Raw genomic sequence first — 13,151 nt, forward strand, 5'->3', positions numbered from 1 at the left:
AAGCATCAACCCCCTCAGGGAGTTCTTCCTTAACCTTCCCTACTAACCCCCCCCCCCCCCGCCCTTCTTTATCATTCTTTTAGTCCCTGGCACAGTTTCTCTCCTTCAGTTACATCCTCACATTTATTTGTGGGGTTATTTGATTACTTACTACTCTATCCTACTTGTGTTTTAGGTTCCATAGGTAAGGCATAAGTGTGCCTTGTTTAGCTCTGTATCCTCGGTTTTATCACAGTGATAAGCACAAAATATTCGTTAAGTACTTACAGAATGAGTGAACAGTGGCATAGGATAAAAATGAAGCAAATTGCTTAATTTAGTAGGTTTGTTGAGGAAAGGTGCACAGTAGAGGAAAAGAAAAGAAACAGCCCTAAAGGAGCCCCTTGTACATACCAGGCATGACCACACATTATTTAGATGGAGAACCGTCAGTTGTCATGGGTAGTTCTGCTTTCTTTTGTAACTCCTTAAAGGGCTTTTTATGTGTATTTCATGCAAATACCATGAGTGGCAAGATTATTTTCAATGATTTAATACAATTTGAAATATGTCTCTGAAATACTGTTCTGTTGTTTCATTAACATATTTTAGCAATTTCAACTTTCACGGCTGGGCTTTTGATTAAAAGGGGAAAAAAAGAATTGGATTAAATGTAATTAACACCTGGAAAGCAATTGCCTTATTAATCTCTAATGTAACTTCTAGAGCATTAAATATACATATACCCTAGACATGGCTGCTTAGCTTAGACTTTCTTTGTGGCACACAGCTCCGAGTCCTAGTCATAAAAGCCAGGAGAAACACCGTTCTTAATTATGGTAATGGTGTCTTTCTATAATTGGGAAAGATACAAATGCAGTTTTAAATAAGAGGGATAAGCGGATGTAGAGTGGCTAATACCCACTGCTGCCCTTCTAGGTCTGCTCTTCTAGGTCTCCTAAAAATTGTCTTCTCTTCCTTTTTTCATTGATTCCATTTCTGCTAAATAATGGCAGTCCTACAACCAACTCCTCAGTTGCTCCCTGTGAAGATGATCTAAACCAGTTGGATTTCAACTATAATGAACTTGAAATTCTTTTGAGATAATCAAGACAGTACGTTGACTAGGCAGGTGGATATACCAACTTGACATTCCAGAATAGCTCTGCAGGGTCCAGGTGAGGATGTTACCCAGTGAGAGGCTGGCGATTGTGGTCAACCAGTGTCATATGCCCTGCCCTGTTCAAAGGAGATAGCTACCAGCAGCTCAGGGATTTTTGCTACATGGCAACAATGATCTATTGATAGTGATACAATTTCTGAGGGTGTGCTGAAAAGAAACTGTGATTTTATGTGGAATCTCCAGGTTGACTGTTGACAACTAAATATTTTTATTTTTGGAACTGTATATAGTATAGATAAAATAATCTCTGCACTGAATTTTTTTATGGCTTCCAGTTTGTGACCCCTGGTCAAAACTCTCTATTCTGGTCCTCTAGGTTTTTAGAGTCTGTCTCTTTTTTGTCTTTCAAATGTCAGTTTTGTTTTGTTTTAATTTGCCAGCAGACCCATGCACTTGCAGAGAGAGACAGAGAGAAAGGGAGAGAAAGTGAGAAAACACCTTCTATGGGGAATGGTCACACCAAAACCCCTTCTTCATTTCTCCTTCCCTTCCAGATCTCAGGAACTCAAGCACATGCACCTGACATGTGCCTAAAGCTGGCAGGTCTGGGACTCACACTCCAATTGGTCAAGTGGGAATCTTCCATCTTAACCACCAGGCCATGAGTTGGCCCTCAATGCTAGTATTTGCTGCTGGTTCTAGCCTTCTGTATTTGGGGTAAACTTGACTCACCCTTGTCTCAGACTTCGCAGGACATTCTCCTGGCCTCTCCCTGGCATTACAACCCATGGAATATGTCCTCTTGTCTTCTGGATATCCAGTAAGGCCCAGCTTGGGTCCTTGCTGCAAATATCTCTTTCTAGCTATTCTGGCCTGTACTCACCACATGGACATTTAGCCACACACGTGTCATCCTTCAGTGTTGACTTCCAGTATGTGTTCTTATCTTTAGGGCAAAACTGAACATGGGGATCTATCTTGAGGCATCTTAGGTTCTCAGGCATGGGTAGAATCATATAGGATATTCAGTCCCTTTATCAGCATTGCTTCTCTTACATGCCTCCGGTGACAAGCTCACTTTCTCTTGTGGCACCTATGTTACCATTAGACAGCTCTGAACTTAGAAAGAGTTTGTTTGTTTGTTTGTTTGTTTAAGTGAGCTGAAATTTACTTGACTCCCCCTTCTCGACAGAGACTTTGTCTTCCGTGTGTATTGCCTTGAATTCCTTTGGTCTTTGTACAGTTGTTTTCTGAATAAGGAGAACTCTAGTCAATCAAATGGAGCGAGCCTTCTTTCTTTCCTTCCTCCCTTTCTCCCTCTTTTTTTATTCTGAGTAAATAAAGGAGAAAGGCAGACAGACAGAGCTGCAGCATCTCCATGCCATGATCCCTCTCCCAGCCCTTACCAGCCCCAGATCATGTGCACATGTGCTCTCAGAGTACTTAAGGAGGTCTCTGGTCATGAACCCACAGCATTCCCACATGGGTCAGCCTTGCAGAGTGTGACATTTTCGTGCTGCATCCCTGGCCTCAGGAGCTTGTGTAATGTGGCCATTTAAATTTTAACAGGGTTTTGATATAAAACACTTTCAATATAATCTGCCACCTTAACCTTCAGGCCACGAGCTGGCTCCAAATGCCAGTGTTTACTGGCTAGTATTTACTTGAAAAGACTTCAAAATGGTCATGGAAAAAAAAAGGTATAATGAAAACATGCATGGATTTCAAAATTTCTCAGCAGTAAAATAAACTTGTACATTGATTCTTCCTTTCCAGAGATTTTGAAGTCTTTTCATAGACTGTAATAGTAATCTGTGCTTACCAATTTCTTTTTAAAATATTTTACTTATTATTATAATTTGTTATAGGATAGTATGTGCTCAGAGAGAGAGAGAGAGAGATTTAAAGTAAGAAAGCAAGCCACCACGGTTGGCCATGTGGAAGTCTAGTGCCTTAACTACCATGCTATCTCCTGACCCAATCACGATATTTTCTTTTTCTTAAATAAATTTATATATTTACTTTCATTCACTGTACATCATTATAGTATACAAAATGAGATTTTTCCATCCAGAATACACTGTATATTGGCTCAAAGACATTACCATATGTGTTATCATCAACAAATACTTTTCCATTTCTTGTTTCTTATATATTTTGCTTATTTTGTTAAAATATTTTCCCCCTTTGATTCTCTACCTCTCACCCTCCTCCACATTGTCTCTGTTATCTACACTTGTTTTTGATGTCTTCTTTCCCCCACATTTTTAAAATTCACTAAATATCTTAATTAATCTAAAATATTTCAATGACAACCACAGCTGATATACACATATCTATGAATACATATCTGACTTTAGGCGTAAACCTCAGTAAAGTAAACATACTATAAAGTAGCATCTAGCTGGGACTATATAGCTTACTATAATCATTAAATAGGTATTTCTCATGCATTTTTTAATTTCAAGAAAAAACAGTTTTAGTTTTAATAGATCAAAATAAAACAAATGTTAAGAGAATTTTGCTTAAGACTTAAAGCCAGGAAAATGGTTAGGATTTAGTTTAAATAGTAGGTAGGTGAAACTATTAATTTAAAGAGAAGACAAAAATCTTTAAATCTGGAAAACAAAGCATCAGAAAAAAAATCAGTAATATTTTAGTTTAAAGTAAAATAAAAATTCTGTTTCACTTCAGATTTATGTAATTAATCTCTCTTCCATTGAATTTGCAGTAGTACTGTGGTCTGATCTTTCCATTTAAAATTTGGAAGTTAACATTGAACTCCGAACTTTTCCCTACCATTAGGCTGGGCATTGTCTTGGTTGTTTCTTGTACTCTTCTGTGTATCTGACTCCAGTTTTCCTGTTAGCACTCCCTTCAGCACTTCTTGGAGGGCTGTTCTAGTGTTGGTAAATTCTTTCAGGTTTTATTTATCTGAGAATGTTTTTGTCTTTTTTTTTTTTTTCCCCCATGTGAAGCATAATCTTACAGGGTATAGTATTCTTGGTTGAATTTGTTTTTCACTTAACACTATGAATATATTTTCCCATTCTTTCCTTGCTTGCATTGTTTTCAGTGAGAGGTCTGATGTTAACCTGATAAGATAATATTTGAAAGTAACTTGACTTTTCTCTCTTGCCAATTTTAATTTTAATATCTTGTAGTTTTGGTTAATCTGGCTATGATGTGCCTTGGAGATCTTCTTGGGTTGATTTTATGTGGAGTCCTTTGCATTTCTTAGGTCTGGATATTTGAGTACCTCTCTAATTCTGGAAAGTTTTCTTCTAGGATTTCATGGAATAGTATATCAATGCCCTTTTAGTTTCCTCACCTTCTGGGATACTGATTATCTGGATGCTTGGGCATTTAATGGTATCTAGTATTACTCATCTAGTATTCTCATTTTGGGGAATTATTTTCTCAGTCTTTTTGGTGAATTTTTCTAGGTCTGAGGTTCTGTCTTCTGCATCCAATATTCAATCTTCTGCATGATCTCATCTGCTTTTTAAACTTTCAGGGGAAGTTTTGATTTCCTGTATTGCAGCCTTCATCTCTAACAATTCTATTTGATTCTTTTTTATGTTTTCTCTCTTAGATTGTGCAAGAAGTTCCTCACTTCCTGGAACTAGTTGTCTCTTTTCTCGTGCGTCTTCTGGAGTTTGTTGTCTCTCTTCTCTTGCCTCTCTGTTAGCTTTGTCACTATGAATATTTTAAATTTTCTTTTTTTTCTTTAGAGATTTCTGCTATAGGGTGCTTGCACTGGCCAGAAAGACAGAGAGAGACAGAGAGACAGAAAGTGAGAAATCACCCCTCAGGGGGGATGGCCATGCCACAGTCCCTTTTCCTCCATTCTCTTCTCGGGATCTTGGGCAAGCATGCACACACACCTGGCGTGAGTTGAAGCCGCTAGGTCCGGGACTCAAACCACGGTCGACTACATGGGAGTTCAGCGACATAACCATTACGCTAACTGCTGGTCCCCAGAATATTTTAAATTCTTTATCTGATATTTTCACAAGATCCCTTGTATTGGCTGTGGAAGATGAGGAGTTATTCTTTTTCCTTAGGGGAGAGGTATTTACTTGGTTTCTCATATTTCTTGTGCCTCTGCAGTGGTTTCTGGTCATCTGATAGATTATGTTTTTTCTCTAGTTTTTGGAGTTAAATCTGAGCATTCAGAGGCATATAGGAGGAGGTGACCGGCAATCTTTAAGTAGTACCATTTTTCTCTCTTTGTGTAGCAAATTCAGTGGAAATTGAGGATTAATCTGAGCCTGGCTAGATCGGGGGTGGGGTGGGGAGGAAGGGATCAGGAGGGTGAAATCTGGGCAGAAAATCTTCAGTTGTCCTAATCCACCATGTTTTCTTAGGAAAGCATTTTTCTATGAGATTTCAATTTTTCCACTTTTATTGGCATTAATAAAAATTTCCCAAATTTGTGACCATATGCTTTGCTTGATGTTACACAATCTCTTTAGAGAACTATTTTTTTCTTTCAAACAATCAGAAGTCTAATTGTATATTAAGTTTTAAATCTCACGGTATGTTGTAATACTCACCTGCTTCACTTCTGCCTAGAGTATCATGAGCATTGTGTCATGCAGCTGTGAGAATATAAGTACCTGCAGATTTAAATTTGGGTCCTGTAAACAGACTTTTGAGACAAAGCTTTCCTTTATTATTCTGTCATGCATTGGAAATTATAGTGCAGCTGTAGAATCCCATGTTATGATGTTGCCAGTTATGACCTATTGGTTATTGTAAGCTCGTTACTGTTTTTGTGTTTTCAGGAGCTGTGATACTTTTGGGAAGGACCAATATGTTTCGCTTTAACCACCCAAAGGAAGCTGCCAAGCTCAGAGAGAAGAGGAAGGTAAGGGGTATGACATCTCTAAAAGAGTCCTCTGATTTAGGGGTAGGGGGTAGGGTGGTATCTACTCTGGTTCTAACAGTTAGACTTACAGGAGTACAAAACTACCCAAAAAGTAGTTCTGTTACCTGAATCAATTCTAGGGAGTTTACTTCCCAGCAGATGTTAAACTAAGGAAGTAGGAGGGCAAGAGAGTGAAGTCTGTAGTAGATAATGAGACATTGTTCCTTCTAGGCCTTTCCCTTCAATCTTCTACTCTTCCCCTTAGTGAATCAGACATCATTTTTAAATTGAGTTGAGAGTGACTTTTACTTGTCAGCACCTATTGGGTCTTCAGGAAAGTCATGCTACATTTTTGCATAGAAAAATATGTCATAGGACCAGCAGTTAGCATAATGGCTATGTCGCTGGACTCCCATGTAGTCAGCCGCGGTTCGCGTCCCGGACCCGGTGGCTTAAAACTCACTCTGGGCACGTATGCATGCATGCCCAAGATCCCGAGAGGAGAATGGAGGAGAAGGGATTGCGGCGTGGCCATCCCCCCTGGGGGGTGATTTCTCGCTTTCTGTCTCTCTGTCTCTGTCTGTCTGGCAAGCGCACACGCCCTATAGCAAAAATCTCTCAAAAAAAAAAGAAAATGAGTCATGACTTTCTCGATGACCTCCTATTTTAGGAGTTAGTATTGATTTCATCCGAAAGTCCACTCAGTTTTTTCAGCCACAATGAAGTAGATTTTTGATTGAGACTTAAAACAGAGCAGGGATGAGTTCTGGACAGTTGGGAGACTTCAGCTTGATTGGATGGGGTACATCTACAGGGTACTGTATGTGTTGAATGGAGGAAGCAGGCTGAGGACCAGAGAAAGAAGGAAAGGAATAAGAGGGAAAGAACTCTAGGGACATTGTGCTAGGCCCTTGGACTGATGACAGTAAATACTACAGCTAACACTTCTGAGAGCCAGGAACTGTCCACATTGCTAAACTTTACATTTTTTTGTGCCCCTTTTGTCTCTGCAGAAACTGCTTGTATATTCATGTTGCAGTTGACGGGAATGAGACACAGGCTACAATAGACCTCCCTAACTTAGTCTGTGGTCAGAACTGACCTGCAGACCGGGAGCCTGTAGTCTCACCACTGAGTTACACAACCCCTCAGCACAGCCTATATTTTTAAAGACTGCTTGAGATTGCAGTGCCTTAGATGGAAAATAACCCCAAAGCTGCAAGCCCAGCCTTCTCCAGGGAGGCTCTTTCCAGCTTGTGAAGCCTCTTATCTGTACCAGCCCAGGGTCTCTCTAGAGGGTCCATTTTGGTCCACAGTTTCAGAGGAACAGAGGGAAGAAACTTGTTTGCCAGTAGCTTTCCATGGAAACAGATAGATCCAGTGCTTCCTTCTTTGGTTTCCCTTCACCTCTTTTTCTTTATCACTGGGCAGTGCATGGGAGTGATGCTGAGAACAGGAGATTGCTGCCTGCCAGGGATGAGGAGGGTGACAAAGACGTCATGACCCTCACGGTTGACTTGAATGCAGCCTGGCTTGGGAGACCTCCCGGGCCATGGGCTTCCTGGGGAATTTCCGGGTCCTGAAATGTGCCAGGGTGTACTGCAATCTTTGTACTCTTGCCCCAAAGGCCGCTCACCAAGATGAGTGGTTTTGTGTATTAATTGGGCTGTGCACCTTTGTCATTCACAAGTTGAAAGCAGTGTGTCCAGAGCCATGGCCTCCTCTCCTCTGCTAAGGTAACCGCTCTGCCCTGTGTCTGCTCTTAGAGTGGCCTTCTGTCCTCCTTCAGCTTGTCCATGACCGACCTCTCCAAGTCCTGCGAGAACCTGTCTGCCGTCATGTTGTATAACCCGGGGTGAGTGAACAGCAGCAGCTCCTTCCCTGCGGTTACCACCATTGTGATCTTTACGGTGCCAACTCCATTAGAGTCACTGAATAGAAATAAAATTTCTGCAACCATGGCTCCTTATCAACCCAGCTGGAGTCATCTTCCAAGTGCCTTCCCAGTCCTTGCTATCTATATGTCCATAATTTTACTTAGTTATAATTACAACATAAATGGCATTGTGCTTTGAGTTTTTGCCTAACAGCATAAGCATTAGTAAGGTTTGTTAGAAGCTGCATTGTCATTGACCTAACCATCTAATATTTTAGAGTTGGCATTTTGATTACTCCGTACACGATCCCTTTGGCTTATCTACTTTTATATCTGGTTTTATTAATTATTTCTAAACAACAATGGCAGCCTTGATTCATGGGGCATATAGTAGCTCAGGAAATTATTCTCACTACTTCCAAACACTAGTGGACCACTAAGGACACAAATGATAGTATTTTCAGTGGATTTAGGCGTGGGGTGACCTCAGCCAGGCACTGTAACTGCTGAAGTGTTTAGTGACTTCATCAGTAAGATGAAGTGGCAACAAAAATCCTTGAAAATAGGGAACAGAGTAAAAGAACATTTAGGTCCTTTTCAGTTTTGTGAGGTATACTTTTAACTTTCTTACCAGGAAAATATCAAGCAAAATAATGGAGGTCATTCTAATAGTGAAATAAGTGAGATAAAAGTATAAGAACATCTCCTACAACTGTCATCTATTTATTAGTTACTGAACACCAGCCCCTGTGCTAGCACCTTACCTCCCTTACTTTTTCATTCCTATAACACCCTACCCTCATTTTACCCACAGCGAGATATACATACATTCGCTCACCTGCAGCTTTATAGTTAGAGCTGTAGCATTCCTCCGGGGCGATCTGATTCCCTATCTAACCATGTTACTTCCTGCCTTACCTTTTGCTGGGTTCCAATTCAGACCTAGAGGCCAGTTTTCTTGCTCAGTTGCCCCTTGAGGCAGCACTTCTCAAATACAGAGCCCCGTGCTCAAACCAGTTTCCTCTCTCAGCTCCTATCAGTACTCTGGTTTGTGGAAAGCAGACACCCATGAAGATTTTCTTCACTGTTATAAGAGGGACCTTGATCACATTTCTGTTGGGTCGTCGGAAAAGTCATGACACGTTTTTGCATAGAAAAACATAGAGGAACCAGCAGTTGTCGCCACGGCTATGTTGCTGGACTTCCGTATAGCTGACCGCGGTTTGAGTCCCAGACTCAGTGGCTTAAACTCACGCCAGGTGTGTGTGCATGCATGCCCAAGATCCCAAGAGGAGAATGGAGGAGAAGGGATTGCAGCATGGCCACCTGCCCTGGGGGGTGATTTCTCACTTTCTGTCTCTCTATCTCTCTCTGTCTTTACGGCGAGTGCACAAGCCCTATAGAAAAAAACCTCTCAAAAAAAAAAAAAAAAAAGAAAAACATAGAAAAATGCATCATAACTGTTCCAAAGATCCAATAGTTTCCTTATTTTCTTTTATTTCTTTGGATTTTATTTCATTTATTTATTTCATGTGTGAGAGAGCACCCCCAACAGAGTATGGATGCTGTGATCCACCTCTGACCTGTGGCAGCCCCAGATTATGGGCTCATGCGTACCTGGCTCACTCAGGACAGTAACCAGGTTCAACCTGGATCATTCCTAGATGGGTCGGCTTCGCAGAGCCCTCACTTTTACCGCTACACCTCTGTCTGACCCCTAGACTCCTCTCTTTGTGGGCCAGCAAGGCGAAGCCCAGATCTGACACATCTAAATGTTTCCTTCTAGAACTTCTGGTAGCAAAACAGTTTACTTTCTTATATCAACCTTTGTTGTACCTATTTAGCGTTTCCGTGTTGTTACATGGTTATTGAGGAATGTGCTTTTTAAATCATTGTCTTGAATTGAGCCATCTCAATAAGACCCCTAAAACGTGACAACACTCTCAGAGCAACTTAATGATCAAGTCTTCAAAAGGCACATTTTAGTGTAGGTCTTTAATTCCTTCCAGTAGTTTTAGCAACTGCCTTTTATGGGGACTGAAATTAAGCCCTTCATATATTTAAGTTTCATGTAATGTGCAGGTCTTTATGGTTAACTTCAGTTTTAATAATCAGACCTGTCTATTAAATACTGTTTGTCTAATGAACTGCTCTGTGATACAAAGAGCTTGCTTGGATCTGTCTCCCAGCTAGGATGCAGTTTCAAGCCTGGAGTCGAGGTTCCTCTATTATTTACCTCAGTGGCAATGATGCCTTAATCTGAAAGCATTTGGAACTTAATGGGGCTCTTTAATGTCTTAGAGAACCAGAAAGTGGTCTGAAGTGGGCCTTTCCTCTGAGAGACAGGATCACCACCTGTGGGTTCTTCTTTCCCATGCCTATACACGTGGGGTTAAAGTCTTTTTTCTTCCTAAAATACAGAATATGTAATCCCTTTAAAAGTGAGACCATTTTGTGTTGTTAGCTTTTAAGTTAAAATAGTTTTTCTTGGTGTTTATAAAATGTGAGCCAGAGTATACCAGTTTTCATTCTCCAATTTTTCAGTGATTTTACATATTTTCGAAAATACAGCTCCAACCCCTTACCATGTTGCTTGGGCTCTCTGCCCTCTGTGTTCATCTGGCATGTGTTCCTCCTCTTGTCCTGGGCACCTGCCAGCTCAGGTATTGTTCTTATTGGACAGACATGCCTGGACGAGCCTGTGCCTTAGAGGCTCTTCCTTGCTATTTCCGGAGCCTGGGATGTGTTTTTGCATTGACACCTGCTCATCCTCGAAGGTGTGGTACAAAGAGTCTCTCCTCTGGAAGGTAGCCCCAATTTACTTTCTCCTAATCAAAAATAAATGTCCCTTCTTCACTATACATTGCTCTATTTTTGCCTTCCTCATTTTAGTCTTCTTTGTAATGTGCATTCACCTACCAGCAAATCCTTTCTGAGAGCCTACCGTGAACGAGGCATGATTCTAGGACATGGACAGAGTCGCTAATAATACTGACAAGGTCAGTTTACAAGCCAGTTGGAAGAGAGAAGCAGTCAACAGATAACTTAAAAGTAAACCCAGGAAGTGAAAATGAAATGAAATATAATGTCTTGGGGCAGTGCTTGATGGAGACTTCTTAATTGGAGAGTTGAAGGAGATGTTTGCTTTAAGACTTGCATGGAGAGAAGATGACACATGTAACACAGAAAGGGGAGAATGGAGGTATTCCAGGCAGAGTGAAAGCAAGTGCAGTGGCTTCAAAACGAGCAACGGAAAGAGGTGCAGAGTGGATGGAGTGCAATGAGCAAGGAGAAGAGCTCTGTAGGATAGTCCAGAGCCAGCTAGTGTCAGGCCACAGGGGCCACTGTTTTCTGAGCATTCAGAAGTCGCCAGAAGGCTGCTAGCAGGAGAGGAATCGGATGTGCTTACCACAAAATTATGATGCATGTCTTTGGACAGTGTGGCATAGAAGAAAAGGTCATTTAACAGCTATTAGGTTGTCGGGAAAGTCATGTATTTGCCTATGCAAAAATACATCATGACTTTCCAGCAACCCAATGTTTTCTTAATGCAAGTAGAAGACAATGGTGGCTTCAATCTGGGTATTGGCTTTAGAGATAGAGTAAGGTGCAATCAAGGTACCAAAGGTGATTCTAGGTTTCAGGTTTAAACTACTAGGGCATGTGCCTTACCATTTCCTAAAGTGGGGAAGCCAGGTCAGGCTTGGGCTGGTAGTTGGGTAAGAATTCAGCTTGTGTGTGTGTCTCTGATACGAGATTGCAAGTGTCTGTTTGTTTGTTTGTTTTTGTTTTTAAGGTCAGGGTCTTGTTTTACTCATTTCTTTTTTTTAGAGTGTCAGTTACATAACATGCTTCATAAAAATTGACCTAACAAATTAGGAATGAAATTTTAGTAAGATTCCTGGTTTCTTTTGGGAAACCCTTTAATTTTCTGGGCCTAGGTATCCGAAGTATGGAATACTTGGAACATGTTTATTATGTAGAGGAATGCATTTTGAAGTAGAGGTCAAGACCTAGATACCACTGCAGTTAGTAGAGTCATCTGAAGGTCATGTTCAAGATTTCTAGACAAAGGTGGAGGACCTCCTGATGAAATGGAGAATTAGGCCAAGTCAATCAGAGAATTCAGGTGAGAAACAACCTGTTTTTGATTGAATTACCACTGGACCACGAGATAGTTCTCAGTGAGTCTGATAGTACCATTATTTATCCTGCCTATCTGGCCTCAGTTATCAGCCACGATTTGTCCCTGCTACCCCAGCAATGCTCATTGGTACAATCTCAAATAAAAAATTACTTAATACTTCATCAAACCTCCTTTCTCCCTGGCTTCCAGCCCCCGTCATCTTGCCACCTGCTGCAGAGAATGATTGCTCATGAATTAAAACATAATTGGAGAAAAATTGCCTACTCTGATTTATGGGAAGCAGGCACCTTGTTGTGAAGTTGTCTGCTCTAGCAACTTGGCAAAACGAGGGAGAATTAAAGCTATAGTCATGCTGTTTATACTGTTTTCGATGTTATGGGCATAAATACCCTCAGCCTAAATTAAGCACTATGTGATAAACTGGAAGAACATTGAAAGAAATATGCTTAATACTTGGTCCCTCACTAAATAGTTGCTTAAATCTAGATAGTAAGCTGCTTAGACAGAAGAGTGTGCTAGTTTATCAAGATGGACCAAGTTGTTTCAGCAGGTCAGAGTGTATTTATTGAAGGTTTGCTGCATGTGCAAAGTTTGTAAGTGTCGGATGCAGTCCCCGCAGGAATGGGAATGTATTTTAGAATGAAGGCGAAGCCATGGATGGTTCAGGGCAAAGAGCTGTTAACCATCCCCCCCGCCCCCCCCCCCGGCCCCTGATTAATTAATTATTTAATTTTATTTGTCATTGTTTATTATTTTTTAAATTTTGACCAGAGAGAGAGAGAAAGGGAAAGTGAGAAAACAAGCCACCAGGTGTAGGACTCAAACCACAGTCGGCTATGGTGGGAGTCCAGCGCCTTAACCACTACACCATGTGCTGGCCTCCAAGAACTGTGATCTTAAGTATTCTGTTCTCTGGGAGATCAGATTGGAAGGGAATGGTGCAAGTTGAAGTGCTTAGGGATGGATACCAGGCCCCATTTGTGTAGCCATGCTGTAGCAAGCTAGGTGATTTAGCCAACCAGAGGCTCTCTGACTTTTGGTGGAAATGTTTATTGTCATTGAGATCACCTCCAAACAGCGATAATCTGTGTGATAACCCTAATTCATAGGAATCCACTTGTCCTCAAAGCTTATGGAGACCAGGTGTCTTTCC

The 13,151-nt window shown here is 41.0% G+C and overlaps 1 protein-coding gene across 1 annotated transcript in view; it reads left to right on the forward strand.

The window, feature by feature from the left end:
- Positions 1–13,151, forward strand: part of KIF16B (kinesin family member 16B) — a gene marked incomplete at its 5' end in the record, with an annotated part of 299,847 nt that overhangs the window by 147,620 nt on the left and 139,076 nt on the right. Inside the window, 2 exon segments of the mRNA XM_027770001.1 lie at positions 5,893–5,975; positions 7,742–7,830. Coding sequence (XP_027625802.1) covers positions 5,893–5,975; positions 7,742–7,830 — 172 coding nt within the window.

Source organism: Tupaia chinensis, unplaced genomic scaffold (genome assembly GCF_000334495.1).
Source record: "Tupaia chinensis unplaced genomic scaffold, TupChi_1.0 Scaffold000101_1, whole genome shotgun sequence".
NCBI lineage: Eukaryota > Metazoa > Chordata > Mammalia > Scandentia > Tupaiidae > Tupaia > Tupaia belangeri.